The following is a 24,009-nucleotide window of genomic DNA, read 5'->3' as shown; positions in this document are numbered from 1 at the left end:
TTTGGAAAAAGACAATTGGATGTGCTAAATAGATCTTCAAGATGCGTACTACCACATAAAAGTGGACAGGCCATCAAGAAGATTTCGGTGCTTCCATGTGGGAGCCAGTTACTACCAGTTCAGAGTACTGCCCTTCAGACTCCCTACAGTCCCCAGAGTGTTCACAAAGTGCATGGCAGTTGTCACAGCTCACTTGCGACTTCAAGGATTCCAGGTGTTTCCATACCTAGATGACTGGCTCATTTCTGCCCCCACCAGACATCTACTGGAAGAAGCTCTGGCATACTCTCTCCTCGCTGCACAAAGGCTAGGCATAACCATAAACTGGCAAAAATCCAATCTCACCCCATCTCAGTCAACAGAATTCATAGGGGTTATCTTGGACACAAAGAACTGCAGAGCTGCCATTCCAGAGCACAGAATTTTAAGGATAAAGCAGCAACTGATTCCATTCCTTTCAAGGGAGAAATCCACAGCCCACTTGGTTTTACAGCTGTTGGGTTACATGGCAGCCTCCATCACCATTGTCCCCCTGGCCAGGTTTTACATGAGGCTTCTACAATGGCTACTGCTCACCCAATGGTATCCCTTTCAGCTTCCTCTTTCAGCCATGATTCAAGTAACCCACAGGTGCAAACAGGATTTAAATTGGTGGATGACACACTATCTGTAACAAGGGTCTCACCCCTTCTCCCCCCAGCAACCCAAGGCCACAGTGACCACGGACGCCTCCCTGATGGGGTGGCTGGCTATGTCAGGGACAGACAGTCCAAGGCACTTGGTCCGAACTGGAGGCCCATCTGCATATAAATGTTCTAGAGCTGAGGGCAGTGCTTCTGGCGTTGCAAGCATTCTGTCCCCTGCTGCCGTCTGGGACAATTGCAATTCAATAAGACAACATGGCGGTGGTCTGGTACATCAACAAAGAAGGTGGAACCAAATCTTACCCCCTTTGTCGAGAGGCCATGAGGATATGGCATTGGGCGATGGCTACCAACCATTTTCTTCTAGCAACGCACATTCCCGGGAGTTCCATCGTGATAGCAGACAGACTCAGCAGGTGCATTCTTCAACCTCAAGAGTGGTCCCTGAATCCCTTGATAGCGGCGAAGATCTTCCACTGCTGGGGCCGTCCTTGCTGTGACCTCTTTGCATCCCCAACCAACTACAAATGCAGCAACTACTTCGCCCTGATTCCTCCTCCGGGACAGTCACCCAGGGACGGTCTAGTCCACAACTTCTTTACACATTCCCACCCTTTCCCCTCATTCCCCAGTTTCTGAAGAAAGCCCATCAGTTGAAGAGCAAGGTGATCCTCATAGCACCATATTGGCCACGACAGATTTGGTTCCCCTTCCTTTGGCCTGACCTACTAGATCGACCATGGATTCTCCATCCAACCCCAGAGTTGATCTCACATCCACAGAACCTGATTCATCCCAACTTGAACAGCCTGAAGCTCACAGCTTGGCTACTCCAATTCCCTTGATTGCCAGGCAGAATGATCTTTCTTTACCAGTACGTGACATTCTCATTGCATCTCATAGGTCTTCCACTAGAATTACTTATCTGAGCAAATGTAAAAGATTTACCTGTTGGCTGAAAGGTAAACAAGTAAATCCCTTCTCAGCACCAGTGTCGATAATACTAGACTATCTGGCCGACCTTTTCCAATTGGGTCTATCGGCCTTTACCATTAGAGTTCATTTGGCTGCAATTTCTAATTTTCATGAGGGTGTCCAAGATTCCTCTCTTATGTCCCACAAATTGTGCAAGACCTTCATAAAAGGTGTGAATCATCTGAAGCCACCTTTTAGAGAACCTATTCAACCATGGGATTTATCATTAGTTCTACAAGCTCTGACAATGCCACCTTTCGAACCATCCTCTTCTTGCGACCTCAAGCATTTGTCATGGAAAACCTTGTTTTTGGTCGCCATTACTTCTGCCAGACGTATTTCTGAGTTTCAAGCTTTATGTATCAAGAGTCCATACTTGATTTTTCATAGAGATAGAGTGTCTCTGAGAACTAATCCATCATTTCTGCCAAAAGTGATCTCTGAAATGTCCATTAATCAAACCATTGAATTGCCAGTTTTCTTTCCCAATCACTCAAACAGATTAGAGTATTGCCTACGTACCCTAGATATCCACAGGCAAATCCATTTTTACTTAAACAGGACTACGTCCTTTCATAAATCTGACCAGTTATTTTTGGCTTTTTCTGGACCTAGATTAGGATCTGCTGTTGCTAATATCACATTAGCTAGATGGTTGAAGGACTGTGTGACCTTCATTTATACACAAAGCAATATCTCGTTGCCTACTACCATGAAATCTCATTCAACAAGGTCGGTAGCAACTTCTGCTGCCTTCCATGCCAGAGCTTCTTTACATGACATTTGTGCAGCTGCAACTTGGGCTACGCCTCATACCTTCATCAATCATTACAAATTGGATTTGGCTTCCAGGGAAAGAGCATCTTTCGGTTCTATGGTGCTCAGGAATGTCCTTCCATGAGATACTCCCAGGAATAGAGGTAGCTGGGGACTCTGTCCCATGTGTAAGGAATGAACGAGGATTAACAATATCAGATAAAGAATTGATGTCTTATCATAACATTCCATCTGTATTGTTGATCCTCGTTCAGTCATTATGACCCTCCCTCCTTCCCCCTCCTGTGGTTTCTAGTGGATCTTACCATCCGTTTCTCTTAGGTTATTTGACCAGAGGTAGCCTCTACCTTCTTTGACTTGCAAACTCAATCTGAGGTAACAGGGAGAGGGGGATTGTGGGTAAGAGTTTAGCTCGAGTGTTTGAAGCTGACATGAGCTTAGAAAATGTCCAGCTCGGTTCCGAGGTCGGAACCAATACCCATGCGTAATGACTGAACGAGGATCAACAATACAGATAGAACGTTATGGTAAGACATAACTTCTTTTTAATTTAAATAAAAAGGTAGAATCTGTGCAGCTGCTTCTATTAGCTCATCTTACCTACATTTTCCTCTCCCACAGATGGATCTGATCTCTCTTATCCCTTTGGATTTCTTGTATTTCCAGTTGGGGGTGAATGCTGCTCTGCGTTTCCCAAGATGCCTAAAGGTAAGTGTAAAGAACACGCATTTCTTTTCTTTCTCATAAATAGTTACTCTTTATATTGACTGACTCTGCTAGTTCAATTACTTTTAATGTGTTATTTTTCCCACAGGAAAAGACAGTTATAAAATACTGTTACAGTCAAATAGTTATAACAACATATAGAACTAATTTTTCTTATAAATAAACCAGAAAAGATATAAATAACATAATTGTCATTATACATCAGCTTATAACACTAACTTCTAGAATGTAGCCCCTCTGCACAGGACAGTGCATGCTTATGGTAAGCATACCTTTTATCAGTATTTGTTAGAACTATACAAAAATAAATAGGGTGTTATATAAGCTAATATGAAGGTAATCTAGTCCTAGTGCTTGTATGCTAGTAGATAAAGCATTAGGACTGTATGGCCTTCATATTAGCTTATATATAACCCTAAAAAAGAGGTTAACCATCTTCTCTGTTCATTGTTTTATGAAATGTTTGCCAAGTCTATCACTTCCAGCTTTAAAGGAATCTAGAACAATAGTGATCCTAAGCCAGGGAAGAACTCATTCAGCACAGACAGTTATTGACCATTCTCACACTTAAACTTGGACATGATGTGCTCTCTTCATACTGTCCTGTGTAGTCACTGAGTTAATACTAACCTGTATGGTTATTGTTGCATGAAATGTACTGTTATTGTTATCCTAGATGTATTTTGGTAACAAATTTTCTGTGAACTTATTGGCAGTCATTTTAATATGTATCCTTTCTTCACGGTTGGCCTTGATTTTTATTTTAAGAAGCTGATATGTATTCACTGATCAAGTCTATGGTGAAGTATCCTGTGACCATACATATAAATCTATCATTACTTTTTAGTGATGACAGTCATTGAGATTTTCCTTTGTAAGTTTTGAGTCCTACAGATGGTAAGATACATTTTCCTGTTGTTTTTCTGTGAATGAGGTTATATCCAAAAATAACCGCCATATTTTACGGCAAGGAATTTCAATAGTGAGGGGTAGGAGGCTTAGGAAGACACACTTCCCAACAAGTGTTTTGCATGAATTTTTTCCACAGTTGTCATACTTCGTCCCATTTTGCTTGACCAAAAAGAATAGTAAGGCCCAATATTCCCTATTGGTTTTGAATTTAGAAGCAAAAAGGCCTTTGCTAGGGTCAATATATCTTTTCTGCAGTATTGTTTTCCTGACCCATTTACTATATACTAAGGAATGTGTTTATAGATTAAGCTGAACATAGAAAGCACAAAAGCTGGTTTACTGATCAGTATAAAAAAATTAAGATTATGTTACCTAGCCCTATCAGTTATTTACAGGTAGATGGGGAGTAAATGATAGCAGTAATACATTTTATTTTCTTATGCCCAAAACCCAGTGACTGCAGACATGAAATTCAAAGATACTTGCTCTTCGAGGGTATGGCTTTGTCAAATGTGAATAAGGTTTTAAGGATAGATGTCACATGGTCAACAATACTTTTCCCAGTTATAAAATATTGGACTGTAAGTAAAATGTATGTCAGAAAAGTGCACTGTGGTGTTAGGGAAACAAACTTTTGAGAGCTCCGTGGACTGCAATACATTTCACTGGAAGGACTGATATTAAAACTAAAACTCAGATACTTGCCACATAATACAAAGACCAGATTCATATCATTGGTGAGAACATTGATGTTGAGAAGGGTCTAAGGCAAAAGAAGACAGAAGTGACAGAAGTTGAGATGGATAGTTAGCATTACTGAAGAAATGAAAATGTATTCACAAGCCCTTAAAGAACTAGTTGTTGACAAACACACCTTGTTTAGTAAAGTCCTTGAGGTTATAACGAGTTGGATTCAACTAAATGATAGCAAAAGCAGAGACAAAAGAACTTATATGCAGGGCTTTTTGCACATTTTAAGACAGTAAGGCTTTTCCTAAGCCCTTTTGAATTTCTCATAGGAACAAAGAACAGGTGTCTTTTTGTTTGATGTATATTTCAAATCATAATCCTATAACATGTAGCCGAGTGACATTCATATTGTGACAGAGGGAAAGAGCACTTTAAATATTCCATGTTCACTAATCAATTTTAGTTTCCTGTCTCTTTTCCTTATTATTTTGACTTGAATAAGGCCAGCAAGAAGATGTATCTGTTTTCTGCAATGACTTGGGTGCAGTGACTGTCTATATAACTTGATCAGTTGTACAGTTTGCATCTCAGTGATAGAAAACACTATGGACTGCATCTTCATGGCTTACCTTACTGGGTGAAACTAACAGATTTTGAGAAATCCAGGCAGAGATGAGATGCATTATATGACTGCTTTCAGAGTTCAGTGAGCTCAAAAATCAGTGAAGTCAGTAAGCATGAAACACATCTTTTGCCTGTCAGTTTTACTCCCTCATCTTGGCTAAAAGTAATCTTCCAGATGAGATGGAAAACTACTAGCATTAACACTTTGAGGCTCAGACTGATTCCTCTCTTGGAAGCCTACAGGGGACATTTATACCTATCCTGATGTAAATGGATGCCTTTTATTTAAATGAGTAATCCTGGTTGTAAATATTCAACTAAACAATTTATCCATTTCAAATGTCTGTGCTCTCCTAGCAGCCTAGACACTGTCCTCACTTCTATGTTTTATTTATTTACTTTTGATAACCAGATAAATCCAATAAATACAAATGCCTCTTTCACTAATGGTCGGGGAGCACAGTATGACTAAGTTTCATAATTTCGTAGGTTCTGTCCCTATGTTTAGGCAATGAGGTTACACAGGCACACAAACACTTTGATGTTAATTGTGTACCTTTTCTCAGCTATGAAATTATGTTTGCTTTTAAATATTTTTTTATATTAGATGGCATATTATTCCACAGGCTGGATATCATTTGTGTAATGTATTTGTCCCTCTGAGTTGATACAGTTATAGAAGTATGAATGTAATTTCTGCATTTGTGTGTTCTCATATTGGAATAGATCTTTGTACCTAGAGCTGTTCCATAAGCCTCACCTATAAATATTTTCCAGATATAACTTCCCATAGATAATACGATAACTCATGTTATATAAGCATAAAACTTTAGTTGATCACTACACAATGGATAATGAAAACATGGAATGTGTCTTGGAAATCTTTGCTGTACACACTCCAAGCTGCCAATGTCAGCTGAAGTATAAACACAAAAAATAGAATTATACTCAAAAATAGGCCACACACCATGGTTTTGAAAAGATCTGCCAATACAGGTGCATCTCTAAAAAACATGATCTTTGTGATGACATGAGGTAGTGCCATCTGTACCAGGCAGAGTAGGGCAGTGCATGTGTAACATATGCCAGCATAGCTAGCTGGAGTTTTGTAAAGAATTTTATGTAATTTGACTATCACACTGATTTTTACAGATGCTTGTGTTAAAAATGTATTTGTAAAGTTACTTCTGTTAAAAATGTATAAACAGTGGGTCCTACTGGACAGAAAAGAGATGCACATGTATGCCAGACAGTATTAGTATAACTGATTAAATGTATATGTTTTAACAGAGAATTCTAGAAGGGAAGTGGTTAATCTCAGACCTAATTTTGAAAAATAGGTTGAAAAGTAAATGGGTTGGTTTAGGCCATAAAGATTTTATCTTACAGGTCTGATTGCAACCAGAGACAAAAATGTCTAGAAAAACCAGGACTAGAAATCTTACTGTATTGTCCTTAGGGGTGAACTAATTGCTACCCTGGAAGGGTGGAAGTTTTTGAAATTGTTTTATAGCTTTCAGATGCTGCAACAGATCTTAGCAAAGCTCTGAGTGTATATTGCATCAGAGTCAGGTGACCAGATGTGATGTCATTCTATAATTAGCACTGAAATGATTCTTTGGATATTAGTGAGAGATATAATGAAACTCTCACAGCAGCACTTTGTCTTCTGAAACCTGACAGGAAAGATCTCTCACAGATATCTTACACAGCCTCATCTTGCCTTGCTGTAGTAAGGAACTCAGCACACCTCATCTTGCCTTGCTGTAGTAAGCAACTCAGCACATGTCATCTTGGCTTGATTTAGTAAATAACCAGGGAATAGTAATTCTTTAGATCAGCCAGGAAAATATAGTGGATTAGTTAAGTACTGTTTTTCTGTATCTGTGTGAATCTATCCATCTATGGTAGTTTTAATATTACCTGTGATTGAAACTCTGGTGTTTATTGTAGTTATACATTCAGTATTCTCGTGTTTTCTATTTTATTTTTTATTATTAAATATTTCTATACCTTTCATTGTGGCTGGTCTTTTAGAGAATACTTTTAACATCTTAAGAGTACTTACGCTTATTTTAGTGACACTGTGGCCACACCTGAAAGGCTTGCTGCAGTGGTCAAACTCTACCATTTGTATTAGTATTAATTTTACTCAGTATAATTGGGTACCCTTGTAATACCCTTAGAGTAGCTGATTGGTGGTAGTGTAATTACCTTATAGTCTGGGCAAAGGGGGCATAGCTGGCAAATCTGTGCCAGCCTTTCCAGGTGTGTGTATGTGTGTGTGTGTGTGTGTGTGTGTGTGTGTGTGTGTGTGTGTGTGTGTAAGAGAGAGAAAATCAAATATCCAAGTGTGTGTCTCAGCTACTTGGAACAAGGGATACAGAGCTCCAAAGTGGTCAATGTGGAGCCTTGTTTGGGGTCTGGAGAGAGATAGATAGTTCAGACCCAGGTCTGCAGTGTGCTCCCTGTGTGCTCTTAAGAGAAATTGTGCTTGGTGCAGTGAGCTACGTCTGAAAATATTGTGTTATCCATTTTTGTTCCTAGTGGCTGTCCCTCATCAGTGTCAGTGGTGAGGATTGAGGGTCCTTGGTTACTGGCCCAGAGTAGGGACCGTCACAATCTTAAACGTCCATTTTGTCTTGAGATGTTCTTCCTAATATTATATACATGTTCCTTAAATAAATGTTGTTTTTGATAGTGATCCTCAGGACCTGTATGAATGTAACTTACTCAATAATTACATTACACAGGATTACTGAACTTAAAAGTTTGTGTTTCCAAAAATCATGTATTCATATGTATTGATACTAAATTTTAAACCAAGTTACTTACTTGTTGCACCTAACAGTCTCTACAAAATATGTGTTTAATTTTACTAAGCTGTTAGATGTCAAAAGCATGCTGATTTTATAGTCACCTGTATATTTTGATAACCAGCACAGAGATATTTTTGGAAGAGGTGCAAACACAAAATTGAAGATCATGTGGCTCAGAACAGAGCTTTGCAGTATGCCAGCATTACTATTTTTTTATCAGTGTATTCTCCTGATGCTATGATCCTTCAAGCCATCCATTAATCTAATAAGGTATATAAGGATTTATTTTTTGATTTACCATAGATTCTAGGCACTGTTGAATGATTCAGAGAGGTGCATACAAACTACCAAAACTGACATTATTAAATACCATGCTTACCAGTTTGTAAAGGTCAAGCAAGCAGGTGAGTGTATAATGACCTTTTATGAGCATATATTGCATTATACACATACTAGGTGTAGAAAGAACATTTTTTTCATTGCACTTAATAATGACTTTTCCAATCATTTAACCAGAAAGGATGTAAGGGTTATTTATCTGTAGTTCTTGCCCTTGCTATTTGTTCCCACTTTAAGGACAGTATAACTGCAAAGTCCTTCCATTCAGGTAGGTGGTGCATAATGCTTAGGCAAAACTAAGACACACATTTCCACTCATGGATGAACTTTTTGGTCAAGTAAAGTCATCATCCTCTCCCTTTTCCCCATTTTCTACATAGGGTCGGGGTATCGTGTTAACTGTTGTCATCTCTCTCAATTCAATGCCACACTCCTGTCTTCTTCGACACTAATGCCTGACTGTCACAGATCTTCTTTCACACAATCTATCTACCTCTTTCTGTCTGTCCCAAATCTTCATCACCAGACTGTCTTCTGCTTTTCTGAACACGTGCCTGAACCATCTGTTCTCTTTGATCTTTTCTGCAATTAGAGCTTTGGTTTCTGCTCTTATGTCCTCATTTCTATATCTGTCCCACAGTGTGCATCCTACCTCCTTTCTCAGGCACATCATTTCCATCACCTCTAGCTTCCTTATTTGTTCTACTTTTACTGCCTAGGTTTCTGTATCATACAGTAGCACTGGTCACACCATCATCTTGTACACCTTACTTTTCAGCTTTTTGGGCATTCTTTTGTCATAGACTACACCTGAGAGTCTATGTCAATTGTCTGCAGCACCTCTGATTCTAGCTTTGACCTCTTCATTCAGACTTTCCTTCTCCTCAACCACCCCTCCCAGATACTAGAAGCTATTTACCTGTTTCACTGTCTTCCCTTCTCAGTTCTCAGCTTCTTCTGATTTCCCCAATTTCCTGCCATTACCACTATCTTATCTGGGTTTATTTTCATCCCATGTGTCTTGAGTTTTGCATTCCATTCCCCTATCCTTTGATGAAGTTCTTGCTCAGAGTATACCTGTAATGCCACATTATCTGCATACAGCAACTTTGTTGATCTGTCTTTTCTGACCTGTTTGTTAATGTAGTCCATCACCAGTATGAACAGCAGTGGGCTCAGAGTTGAACTCTGGCGCGCACACATTCCCACTGGGAATCCCTCTGTGAGACCGAAATTGTTTGTACTTGAGTCATTAGGCCCTTGTATCTAGACTGCATTAATTCTGACAATGATTTGGAGACTTCAAACCACCACAGTATTGCCCAAATCAGCTTTCTTGGGACCTTGTCATATGCTTTCTCCAAGTCTAGGAATGCCCAGTTGGACTCTTTCCTCATCTCTAGCTTCTTCTCAACTATCTGTCTCACTGCAAACATCTGGTCAGTCGTGCTGCATCCTGATCTGAATCCAAACCACTCATTTCCCATCTTATATGCTACTACTCTGCATATCGGTTTATCGGTCACCATCTCCAGAACTTTCATGCAGTGTGACAGGAGTTTGATGCCTCTGTACTGCTCACAGTTGTGGATGTCTCCTTTGTTCTTGTACATTGGCATGAGTATGCTTATTTTCCAGTCATCTGGGATACACCTTTCCCTCCAGACTGCTATGACTACCCTCAGTAGCTATTTCTCCACATCTCACCAAGCATCTTTATCATATCTGCTGTGACCTCATCTGAGCCTGCTGCTATTCTTACTTCTTCAAGGGCGGGCTCCTTTTCCTCTGTCATTGTAGGCTGTGTTTGATGCAGTAAGGCTTCTGTGGGATTTTCTTCATTCAGAAGCTGCTGGAAATGCTCCTTCCATCTGACTTTGATGATTTGTGGACTGCTGAGCAGTTTTTTGCTGGCATCCCTTATGAAGAGTCTCTGACTATCTTCATTATCTTTCTGTCTTTGCCTTGCAACCTAATATAGTTTTTTTGTGCCACCTACTGAGTTACTTTCCAGAAGCTGGTAGAGTGCCTCCAATGTCTTGTTTTGATGTGCTCCCATTCTTTTTCAACTCCACCTATTTTGTCTTCTTTCTTGGGGTGCTAGAGCCCTGACTAATTCCTTGAACTGTTGTACTTTCCCTCCAGTCCACTTCCAGGTCTTCAGCTTGGTCTCTGTTGACCTTAGAGCCTTCTCTAAAGACTGCTTGCAGCTGATTGTGGCAAACAGTGGTTTATGCTGTGGGCCAACAGTTTCACTGGGGATGACTTTGCAATCATTGATTCTAGCCGAGTGCCCTTCCCTTACTAGGAGGAAGTCTACCTGAGTTGTGTGTTGGCCACTCTTGTATGTGATCTTGTGATTGTCTCTCTTTCTGAACCATGTGTTGGCTACTGTTAAGACATTTGCCAGATCAAAGTGTAGAATGGCCTTTCCTTCTTTATTCCTGTTGCTCCACCCGTGTGGACCCAGACAGCCCTCATATATCTTGTTCTGTCTGTCACGATATGTGCATTCAAGTCACTCATTATTGACACCAATTCATGCTTTCCTGCTTTATCTAGTAGATACTACAACTGCTGTCTGAATGTCTGAATGTACTCTGTTCCTCACTATCACAACCCTGCTGTGGGGCATAGGCTGTAATTATGAATACTACTCTACCATTAGGCTGGAGTCTGATTGCCATGAGTCTATCAATAATTATGATGATATTTCTCACTGGCTTCTGAAGCTTCTCATTCACCACAATTCCCACATCATTTCTAGCCTGTTCTATTCCTGAGTAGTAGACTCTGGATCCCAAGCCAAGTGTCTATGCTACACTGCCCTTTCATCTTGTCTCTTGGATACATAGGATATCCAGCCTCCTCCATATCATCATGTCATCCACTTCCAAGCTGGGTCCTGTCAGTGAACCTGCATTATGTGTAGCAATTCTCAATTCATGTTTGGCAGTTGGATTGGTTTTAAGTCCAGCTTTTGCTCAACAGAGCTATCCTAGGTAACCCAGACTGGGCAACTAGATACAGGCCAGCCAGTAGCTTATTGACCCAGGGCTGCTGGCCTTTATGGCAGGCACATACACCCCTCCCACTGTTAGCATGGGTCCCTGGTGTAAGTTGGAGTAGACTGGATCCTCAATCCACTTACTACCGGTAACTACCCATGCCCATTTTGGGAACATTAGTCAACATGATAAAAACTGCATGCAAGGCTACAGAGATTCTGACAAATCCATCTCAACAAAATAAAACGTAGTATTAGTCAAGATGACCAAATCACCTAGGGCCACATTTTACACTGTCAAGTGGCTAGCCCTGCCATGGCGTGCAGTCTGTGATACGTGTTCTCCTATCTTGAGGGTACTGCACATCACAGTAGATGGCCAAAGTGGTTGGTCTGTACAGCTCTTCCCCAATAGGGCATCATGTAGAGTCTGTGCTGCTGTCCACACCTCTGTTCTTTGCTGAGTTTGAGATGGAAACACTCAGCATGTTTTTTGGAGGTGGGAAGAACCCCACAGAGACACATGGAGAAGATGCAAACTCCAAGCAGGCATTAGGCTGGAGGTCAGGATTGAACCTTGTACCTTGTGCAATGGAGGTGAAGACCTTAACAATTATGCCAGCTAGTACATGTATAGTATGGAAAGTAAACCTGGTACATATCCAGGGACCATACTACAATATTAGTTAACTCTCCATAAGTCTGACAGGCTTAGTCAAACTCACACATCCAGCAAAGAGACTGAAAATTTTCAATCCAGAATAACAGAGTAAAACTATTTAAGTTACTTATAGTCTTAATGATTTGAACTAAACTACTAGCATTTATTTGCCACTTTGGTCTCTTCTGACTAAGTTAGATTCCTTTGAAGGGAGGAGAGATCTAGGGAAGCTACAATCAGATTAACATTGCCAGAGAGAAGGAAGGGCTGGAGAACTGGACAGACTTGAAGGGCTAACACTTTGCAGCCTTACTGACCTCACATATCTAGTGAGCTAGAAAAATGAAGAGATGGTGGCATCACTGAAAGACAGCAGTGACATGAATCCCTATTGAACAGTTTATCAGGGAGAAGAGAAAATCTTCTCCTTTTGTCCCAGAGTATCATACTAGTTCTGAGACTGATGCCAAGTCATTCACTCTTTTGGGATTTGTTGGAGACCAGAAACAAAATAAGGATTAGTATATTATGATCTCATACTGGAGGTAGGCAATGGTGCCATTGTTTTATTTGCAACTATGAAAATGACATAAAGTCTTCTTAGTCCTTACCATTTTAAGCATCTACATGCCATAAATTTCCTGAACTTGATCCTGATGATTTAGCTGTAACCACATTAGGTCTCCTGTAATTTAACAACTGATCTCTTCCAGTAATTTCTGACTACTATGTAAATGTATAATTTGCCATGCACATTATATTCTACTGCCAGTGCATATAAGACTTGTATGGTTTTGTTGGAAACTAACTCTTGGAATCCTCATGCCAACCAAAAGGAGATACTTTACATTTTTGCTTCCCTCAGATGTACTTTGTCTTTGTAGAGCTTTTTTTTTTTTTGCAGTCTTTTGCAGAGCATCTGAGCATTGATGACACTGAGGTAGTGATGGCATACATTTCAAACTGCGTTGATGGGGTAAAAAATACCGAGTATCACTGTTAGAGCTAACCAGAAGCCATGGATCACCCTAAGGTATATGACCTTCTGAAGGAGAGAAACACAGCTTACAGGGCTAAGGAGAAAGCAGCCCTAAGTGTAGCAAGAGGTAATCTGAGGAGGGTATAAAGGAGACTAAGAGGGAGTATGTCAGCAAGGTACAGAGCCACTTTGAAGACATGAAGGATGCAAGGAGACTCTGGCAAGGCATACAGGAGATCAATGACTACAAAATCAGGTCAGCACAATGTGAGAACAGTATTGATTTCCTGGACAGTTTGAAAATTGTCTTTGATAGATTTGAGGAAAGAAACAACAGGTTGACACTAAAACTATCCACTGATGAGAAGGATGCAGTACTCATTCACAGCACAGAGGAAGTAAAAAGAGAGCTATGGAGAGTGAACCTTAGGAAGGCTTCTGGCCCAGACAGCATATTGGGCAAGGTGTTAAAAGGCTGGGCTGATCAACTATGCACAGTGCTCAAGGAAATATTTAACAGATTTCTTGCCATGGTGCAAGAATCCTCATGCTATAAGGAAACTAACATCATCCCACTATCTCAGAAAACCACTCCCTCCAGCCCTAATGACTACAGACCAGTCGATCTAACATCCACTGTTATGAAATGCTTTGAGCGGCTGATCAAAAAGCATCTTTCATCATGCCAACATCCTGATTTTCACCCTCTGCAGCTTGTGTACAAAGCTAACCAATCTATGGCTGATGCCATATAAGTAGCACTACACATCTCCTTTGAGCATTTAGAGGGCAAGGGCAACTATGTGAGGATGCTGTTCATAGACTTCAGCCCTGCATTTAATACAGTGGTACCAATGCAGCTGATAGAAAAACTAGCACATTTAGGAACAGTAAACATTTCTGTAACTGGATCCTGGGCTTCCTGATTGAGAGACCACAGATGGTGTGTTCAATGTAGAACATATCAAAGTGCATCATGATTAACACCAGGGTTCCAGAGGGATGTGTTCTCAGCCCACTGTTATTCACCATCCTGACCCATGAGTACTAAGTTAAGCACATCTCCAACCAATATCATCAAGTTTTCTGATTATACCACAGTCATGGATTTCATCACACAGGAGGATGAAAAGGCGTACAGAGAGGATGTGGCTTATCTGATCAGTTGGTGTGAGGGTAATAACCTTGACCTGAATGTAAGCAAGGCCAAAGAGATTATCATCAACTTCAGGAAAAGGAGAACAAACCACCCAGTGCTCAGGATCAATGGTGAGAGTGTGGAGATGGTTAAGAGTATGAAATTCCTGGGTGTACACATATCAGAGGATCTCTCGTCGTCAGGAAACACCAACCAACTGGTCAAGAAAGTGTACCAATGCCTCCACTTTTTAAGAAGGCTAAGAAAAGCTAAGCTTCCTCCTCATATTCTCTCCATCATCTATATAGGTGCAGTAGAGAGCATCCTTGCCTGCAACTTCACAGTGTAGTTTGGAAGCTGCACAGTTACAGAACAGAAGGTGCTGCAAAGAGTGGTGCAGGTTGCAGAGAAGGTAGCAGGTTCCAGTCTTCCATCAATACAATAACTTTATTTTGCAAGAAGCATCTCAAAGGCCACCAAAGTAATACAGGACACCACGCATCCTGCACATGGACTGTTTAAGCATCTGGCATCGGGCAGGATTTACCACAGCATCTGCTGCAGGACTACAGGATTCAATAACACTTTCTACCCTACAGTGATTAGACTTCTGAACTCGGGTACTAGTCTCAGGGGTCTGGATACATAATAAGTTAATTTTTATTTATTTGTGTAATATATACTTACATATATTAAAAGTAAGTACAATATTTATAGTCAGTATTATTTAACCCATTCAAGTGTAATATTAGACAAGTAACTTAGGCATTGTTCAATCTGTAGTGTGTCTTGTATTACTTTAAATAGGGTAGTTAATTTAACTCAGGGAAGAATATTCTTTGCATATATGAGTGTTTATAAAAGTCTCTGTTCTTTCTTGCTCTATTGGGAGTAGTATTGTATTTGCTTGCTATGTTTATTCTTCTACTTGTATGTGTTGTTTCACTTTCCTTTGTAATCTCAAGAATTGAGCTGATGCACAAAATTACATTTAGGCTGCAAGTGTGTAGTTCTAAATGACAATAAAGTTTACTTTTACTTTTTTTTTTTACATTCTAGCTAAACTAGCCAGTATCTTTACAGGGTTGCATAATGTCCTTTGGAGTTATGGTTTTGTAGAGGTCGGTAAACATATTGTCCTTCTGTACCTGTATTCTTTTAAGGAGACCCTTAGGACATGAGACTAAGGACCTAGTAGAATCAAATAATCATTTCAGAATTAATTTTGTGGGGTTTACTCATGTAGAATCAAACTTCCTAAATGTTCTCAGAATCTTTTCTCGTTGTTCTGTTTGATAAATAAGACATCATCATCTTCTTTCGGCTGTTCCTGTTAGGGGTCACCACAGCGGATCACCTGTTTCCATTTCTTCCTGTCCTCTGCATCTTGCTCTGTCACACCAACCACCTGCATGTCCTCTCTCACCGCATCCATAAACCTTATCTTAGGCCTTGCTCTTTTCCTGTTACCTGGTAGCTTCATCCTTAGCATATTTTTCCCAATATCCTCAGCATCCCTCCTCAGCACATGTCCAAACCAATGTAATCTTGCCTCTCTGGCTTTGTCTCCAAACCTTCCAACCTAGGCTAACCCTCTAATATACTTATTCCTAATCCTGTCCACCCTCATCACACCCAGTGCAAATCTTAACATCTTTAACTCTGCCACATCCAGCTCAAACTCCTGCCTTTTTGTCAATGCCACTGTCTCCAACCCATATACCATAGCTGGTCTCACTACCCTCTTGTAGACCTTCCCTTTCACTCTTACAGGTACTCGTCTGTCACAAATCACTCCTGACACTTTCTCCACCCACTCCATCCTGCCTGTACTCTCTTCTTCACCTCTCTTCCACACTCACCGTTACTCTGAACTATTGACCACAAGTATTTAAACTCATCCACCTTCGCCACCTCTTCTCCTTGCATCCTCACCATTCCCCTATCCTCCCTCTCATTCACACACATATATTCTGTCTTAGTCCTGCTGACCTTCATTCCTCTTCTCTCTAGAGCATATCTCCATCTCTCCAGTGTCTCCTCCACCTGTTCCCTACCCTCACTACAGATCACAATGTCATCTGCAAACATCATAGTCCACGGGGACTCCTGTCTGATCTCGTCTGTCAACCTGTCCATCACCATTGCAAATAAGAAAAGGCTCAGAGCTGATCCTTGATGTAACCCCACCTCCACCTTAAACGCATCCGTCACTCCCACCGCAGATCTCACTGCTATCACACTACCCTCGTACATATCCTGTACCACTCTTACATACTTCTCTGACACTCCTGACTTCCTCATACAATACCACAACTCCTCTCTAGGCACCCTGTCATATGCTTTCTCTAAGTCTACAAAAACACAATGCAACTCCTTCTGACCTTCTCTGTACTTCTCCATCAACACTCTCAGAGCAAACATTGCATCTGTAGTGCTCTTTCCCGGCATGAAACCATACTGCTGATCACTAATCATCACATCCCTTCTTAACCTAGCTTCCACTACTCTTTCCCATAACTTCATGCTGTGACTGATCAGTTTACTCCCTCTGTAGTTACTACAGCTCTGCTCACCATTATTTTTAAAAATCGGTACCAAAACACTTTTTCTCCATTCCTGAGGCATCCCCTCACTTTCCAAGATTTCATTAAACAATCTAGTTAAAAACTCCACTGCCATTTCACCTAAACACCTCTATGCTTCCACAGGTATGTCATCTGGGCCAACAGCCTTTCCATTCTTCATTCTTTTCATAGCTATCCTTACTTCCTCCTTGCTAATCCATTGTACTTCATGATTCACTATCCCTACATCATCCAACCTTCTCTCCCTCTCATTCTCTTCATTCATCAACCCCTCAAAGTACTCTTTCCATCTCCTCAACACACTCTCTTCGTGGTTATTAAAAAATGGAGACAAGTGAAAGAGTTTCAGAATGAAATTATAAATTTGCTACTGCAGCTAAACTGATTCTGGTACCAAATAATATAACTTGCTTAGCTTATAGCACAAAATAAGGGTCACCCTTTCAGTATTCAGAGGTATAAAAGGCATCTAGTGACCTTATCTTATTCTGAACTGTTTTCATTCATCTATTGCCCTTCCTCTCTCTCTCTCTTTTTGTCTATACCTCATTAATGCCTATGTGGTGTGGGATGCCACACCTCTAACAGCCTATACACTTCCATGCATTTCAGTGCATTTTCTGAAAAATCAACTTACAAAGCATAAGACAAACTCATGTAAATATTTTGTGAACAATTTAAGCTATTAAAACTATACAAGTAGCAATGTTATCAGTAAGAAGTATTCTATACAATGATAATAGCTCATGCATTCAAAGTCTTTCCATTGTTATTATAATACATTATAATGCACACAAAGCCAGAGGTACATTTTTGCTTAACGTTCAAACGTTCACAAACAAATTATCCTGTCTTGGAAACTGTATAACATAGACTTATACTGTTAGAACACTTTTGTTTAAATGTGTTATTGAGATGTTTACAGAGATATGAACATATATGCTAAATTGCATAATTAGCAATATAAATAACACTGAATTCTCTCAAGATGTGCAACTTACAGTACAGATATCAGTAATTGGTTTTCTTCAACAACATCTAATGTTTCACCTGATGGCATGCACTAGTTTATAAATTACTTAGTTTTGAAAGTATTAAGTACATATAAAAATTCTGCTTATTTTCTTAATTAAAAAAAGAAAAACTCATGGTATCCCTCGAAGTCTCAGAAAACCCAGTATGCAACCTATAATGGGTCAAAAACAATCCAAGCAGAAACTTCACAATGTGGAGGGTATGAAGTTCATGCCTTGAAATATATTATACACCTAGTTCACTAATAAAAATTGAACTGTAAAATATGTACTACAAAATAATATAATAGAAGGTAGTCCACAGTTGAGTTAAAAATCCAATATCCTTTATTGAAACACACCATCAGTACAGACACCAACCACAACATCAACAACAGGACCAGTAACAATACCATTACCTGGTCCAATGTCAGAGCTCCAGAGGCGGACAATACTATCAGAGTCACCAGGAAGGCTACCACTATAATCTCCTGAGACTCCAAAGGACACAAGAAGAATTTCAGTAATCCCCAACCCCAACCAGAGCCCCTCCAAAAGACCAGAGAATGAAGCAGTGGAATGGAGTGAGGGAAATGAAATACTTGGGGGAGCCCAACTACACCACAGGACCCAGAACCAGATGGAGAAATCAGCCACACTATTAACGATATCAAAAAGGTACCACTGCCAAGAGAGCAATGCTCCAACACAAAACCTCACCAGAAAGCAGCACTGAAGAGGTAACCACAAATGAACCACCAACTAGGGGAAACACATAGATTTATTAAAAATAAAAATGCAGTACAAAACAAATGCTTAACTGCCTCTCTGGCATTTTTGTTCATCTGTAGAACTTCATCAGACATGCACTACCCCAATCAACATAACCGCATATTTATAATAAACATAATTGAGTCGTTGCCCAATCATAGTTCCCCCCTCTACCTGACCTTCCTAACTAACCAAAATAACCTTATAGTACATTAATAAAATTCAGTTATTGAAACTCATTCACATTAAATATTCAAAGAACTATAAATATAACAATCAAAATAATATACAAGAAAAAATGTAAAAATAATCTATTTGCAGAAGGTTAATATGAAATTCCCATAGTAGGAAAACAGAAAACATAATCATTCATAGTACTTTGCTACCCTCTAGTGGTCTTATTAATTCTAGCATTTCATACAATTGTGTACATCCCACCCCAAAACTACAAAACATGAAAATATGTAAAATATACATAAAAATATATTAAATGGACACAATCAGTTAAAATTTTAAAATTAAAACATTAGTCCCTTAATACTGTCATAACCTTCTGCAAGTAGGTTATTTTTACATTTTTTCTTTTATATTATTTTAATTGTTATATTTATAGTTGTTTGAATATTTAATGCAACTGAGTTTCGATAATTGAATTTTATTAATGTATTTTAAGGTTATTTTAGCAAGTTCAGGTAGAGGGGAGAAGTATGATTGGACAATGATTTAGTGATGTATATTATAAATATGCGGTTATGTTAATTGGGGTGGTGCATGTCTGATGAGGTTCTACAGATGAACAAAAACACAGTGAGGCAGTTAAGCATTTGTTTTCTTTTGCATTCTTATTTTTAATACTTCTACGTGTTTCCCCTAGTTGGTGGTTCGTTTGTGGTTACCTCTTCAGTGCTGTTTTGCAGCCACAGTATTAACTTACCCTGTTGTGTGGAATCACTCCAAAACAGAACTTACTGACATTGAGATTAGTGTGCTTTCAAAGGGATTAACTTTTGTTCCCCGTTGCAGGTCTAACACAGCACAAGTAGGCATTGATTTAAAATATTGTCAGAAAATTGAATCTGAAAGTTCTGTACCATGGCAAATCTGATACCACTGGGAAAACAAACTGTTGAAGAAACAATAAAATGACCCAGTAATTACTGACCTCCCTTACACCAAACTTTAGCAGCCTTTGAGGTCAAATGTGAAATGGACATCAGGAAAGTACTGTAAAAAAACAGCATGGAGAAAATTCTACAACCTTAACAAAGGTGGGAAAACAGCTTTGTTAGAGCTAGGCAGAGATACATTTAAACAGGTTATGAAGACTGACTGGGGGGGGGGGTACTGCTGTTACTGATACCAGCAACTATAACTAGAGAATAGAAGAAATGTTGAGTGACATAGCTATGGTGAATCTTTACTTTTAGAAGAGATTAAGACATCATACAACTGGTACACAGCCTTAACTGCACTTTATGATGATGGTTTGTTAACAGATAACTTGTTTGACTATCTACATTCACCTTCCCCTCACTTGCTCAAATTCATTGGAATCCCTAAGCCACATAAAAATAGAGAAAAACTCCTTATACGCCAGTCGTTGCAAGTGGGGGGATCCCTGACCAAAGCTGCTGCCATCTACCTGGATTTTGTCTTACAACCTCTGGCTGAGAAGAATGTTTCACACACAAAGTATTTTATAGCATTTTATTAACAATAAATGTTGAATCATTATATACTGTACTCACACGTAATTATTATATTGAAACAGTGACTTATCTGCACAGGAAAAACAACAATGGTACACCAGCACAACATGAAAGAACAAGTAAACTTTTGGATATGGTGCTTAGCTACAATTTTTTTTTTATGTTTAATGGAAATTACTATAAACAAAAGACTGGTATAGCCATGTGGGCAGCTATGACCTCTAGCCTAGCCAACATAGCCCTAGGCAAGTGGGAGGCAGATTAACAACAGAGAATGCATGCAACATATCACAGAGCATCTGTGCTTTATTGATGACATCTTTATTATATGGAAAGGAGACAGTGCTTAATTAGAGGAATTTATCAACTATCTGACTCTAACCACCAGCTTCCTGCATTTCACCTCTTCCCACAGCCTCACCTTGGCAGTCTTCTTAGATATGCAGATTACTAAAGACTTGGACCAAGGTATAAATGGGCACAGATGTTTACAGAAAGCCTACCAGAGTAAACCTCCACCAGCTACATAATGAGTCTCTGTCTTACCAGGACAAAATATAACATTGTTAATTGCCAGGACTACAGGTTGGCTAGGATCACCACAAAAATGGAACCCTTCCTTAAGAACCTAACTAATCTTGAAAATTATTTTTTGGTGAGGGGATATGAAAGCAATATGTTAAGAAGCATTCTGGAACCTATAATTGAACTAAAAAGTACAAATACTCCAGCAGTTAACAATCTTTATAGGAGGGTTTTAAAGAAATCTATGGACAACAAATCTAAAGACAGTTGTATCGTGACTTTTATTGTTGACTATCACAGCATCATTAATGTTATTAGAGAGAACTGGGCCGTAATTACTGAAGATTCATATCTAAACAACATCCTTGGAGAAGCTCCTTCCTTTATGTATAGGAAAGCCAGAAACATCAGGAGTTGGGTTGAAGGTAGGTCCAGACTATTTGGTACATGCACCAATAGGTGTGGAGCCAACTTTGTCTTTAGTCAGCACATACAGGAGGGAGACATGTTTTTCTGCCCTTATTTAAATAAACTGATTAAAACCAATGCAGGAGGTAACTATAACTCAATCCAGGTGGTTTACAGGCAAGCTGCAATGACTGTGAAGCATTTTATGTGGGGAAAATGCTCAACAGACTTAAAAGAAGGATTTCTGGCATTCTGCCTGAAATTAGAGCTAAGTGCAAGAATAATGCATTGGCTCAGCAGCTGCAGCTTCACAAAAGACACAATGACTTTAAATTTCAAATTACTGAGTCTGTGGACATTTAGGAACTGGAAGGAGACATCACTAATCTTTTAGAAAAACGTGAACTACTGTGCCAGCTGAAACTGAACTCTTTTAGAAAACCATTATACATGCTAATATTGTTATAAACAAATAGACATTGTAAATAATTTACAATGAAAATAACTGAAATTGGTGCTGTTTTTTGATACTTTTACTCATTCAAACTAAGTGCTTTCTTATGTAGATGCTAGTTAATTAGTTAGTCATTTGTTAGTGAGTTGGTTTCTTAATTACTGTAATAAAGTTTGGAATAGTAGGTTAAGCTGTTCTTATATCATATATTTTAATTTGTCTCTAGCTTTTTAGTTTCAGTGTTAAGGTAGCACAGTCTTAGTTTACACTATGATGTTAAGGGGGAAAGGGGACTTGGTTAAAGGAATGAGTTTAATGCTTTTATTGCTCTTAACAGAAGCACCCTCTGTAACCACTCCCTTGCTCCAAATAACTTGATTATATATAAATAATGAATGTCTTTAATGCTTTTCATTATACTCAACAAGGATCACTTGTTTGTGTGTTTCAATAAATGATATTCCACTTTTATCTCACCTGTGGACTACCTACTATTTTATTATTTTGTAGTATGTATTTTACAGTTCGATTTTTATTAGGTGCATATCATATTTCAAGGAGTGAACTTCATACCCTCCACACTGCAAAGTTTCTGCTTGGTTTATTTTCTTAATTGCTAACAGCTAACACTAACTCTAATTTACTGTTATATAAATGGACACTGACAATAATGTTTCCTCTTTCCCTCCACGGCATATCTCACCATACTCCTCAAAAATATTTAGGTCTCTCAGTTATGAAAATATGAACATAAATATGAATAATAAGTGGCAAATAGTGATTAATTCCTCTATTGCAGGACATTGTAGATTACCAATCTTAGTGCCATTTTATTTGTTAATAATTACCCTTTCTAATACTGCCTATTATTAGCTGGCATGTCACTTTGTTAAAGAAACTAAAGAAACCAGACCTAAAAAAGTTCTGAGTGCCATAAGGAACTATGGGTGTGAAATGGAAGTATACAAGAAAGGCTTGAATGAAATACAGGAGTTTTAGTTTTTCTTGATATGTTTGCACTCTTTTATGGTTAGCTTTATAGTTAAAATATTTGACAATTTTAACTTGTAAATAGGGAGGCTGCGGTGGTACAGCAGTTAACGTTGCCACCTCACAACAAGAGGCTCTCTGGTTCGATCCTCGGCTGGGGTGCCTTCTGTGTGGAGTCTGCATGTCCTCCCTGTGGTCACGTAGGTTTCCTCCAGGTGGTCCAATTTCCTCCCTCATCCCAAAGACATGCTGTAGGTGGATTGAACATTCTAAATTGGCCCTAGGTGTGAGTGTGTGTGTGTGTGTGTGTGTGTGTGTGTGTGTGTGTGTGTGTGTGTGTGTGTGTGTGTGTGCCTTCAGTAGAAAGTTGGGTGCTACTACTAGGCTGGCAACTCGACACCGTAAAAACTCCACTGCCAATCATGAGCCGACCGGTGATCCTTTGTGGCGACCCCTAACTGGGAAAAGCCGAAAGAAGAAGAAGAAGTTTAGTAAATGGTTTCAAATGTAGTACTAACTTATTTTTGTACTTTTCAATAAATATTAAGTGGTTAGAAAAGAAAAAAGAGGAGATGGAATGAATAGAAGAATAAAAGGCATTTAGGCTCAGTTTGACTGATATTCAGAATACATGCATATTCTTCTGTCTTTATCGTTATTCAAAAATGTTTCTAAGTACTGTTTATGGCTGACAGCTTTATCACAAAATGACTGCAATAATTACATTTAGCTCAATCTTCATGATAATTTCAATTTTTTTTCTCTTCAGTACATGTCTTTCTTTGAGTTTAATGACCGACTTGAAACAATTTTGAGCAAAGCATATATCTACAGGTAAGGATATTTTTTGATAATTTGTTTTTCAGAACAGAATGTGTCATAACACTTTCCATATAATGTGCAGGATAGAATCCCAGCTGCATACAAGAAATAGTTAATAAATAAATAAATAAATAAAAAGCTGCCCAGAAATTTACTGTGACAATCAACATAGACTGTATCTGTCTCTTATTATACCAAAACTAATTGAATCTGAACATTTATTTAGTATCCCATATGAAAATGGTACACAGGGTTATAATCACACATTCACCATGTACATGATGGTGTACAAATTCATTTTAGAAGCAACATTTCGACCAGTTAAAAGGCACTAAGCACCCAGTCTTCAAGCATGTAAATGAAACATGAAAGGTACAGATGAGCCAGCAGACAAGGGCAGTGTTTTGACAGTGGTGTACCTTGATACAGTAGTACCTC

At 39.1% G+C, this 24,009-nt stretch overlaps 1 protein-coding gene across 2 annotated transcripts in view; it reads left to right on the top strand.

Moving 5' to 3' along the window:
• CNGB1 (cyclic nucleotide gated channel subunit beta 1) overlaps positions 1-24,009 on the top strand; it is a 734,247-nt gene that overhangs the window by 447,079 nt on the left and 263,159 nt on the right. For both annotated transcript variants that reach the window (XM_044081527.1, XM_044081526.1), the window contains exons 11-12: positions 3,018-3,104; positions 23,519-23,583. In XM_044081527.1, the coding sequence (XP_043937462.1) occupies positions 3,018-3,104; positions 23,519-23,583 (152 nt within the window). The remainder of the gene's footprint in view (positions 1-3,017; positions 3,105-23,518; positions 23,584-24,009) is intronic.

Source organism: Protopterus annectens, chromosome 8.part0, assembly GCF_019279795.1.
Source record: "Protopterus annectens isolate FY-2018-M chromosome 8.part0, PAN1.0, whole genome shotgun sequence".
In the NCBI taxonomy this organism is placed as follows: domain Eukaryota; kingdom Metazoa; phylum Chordata; order Ceratodontiformes; family Protopteridae; genus Protopterus; species Protopterus annectens.
Note: the sequence above shows the minus strand (reverse complement) of the source record. Positions and strands in the feature narration are given on the sequence as shown.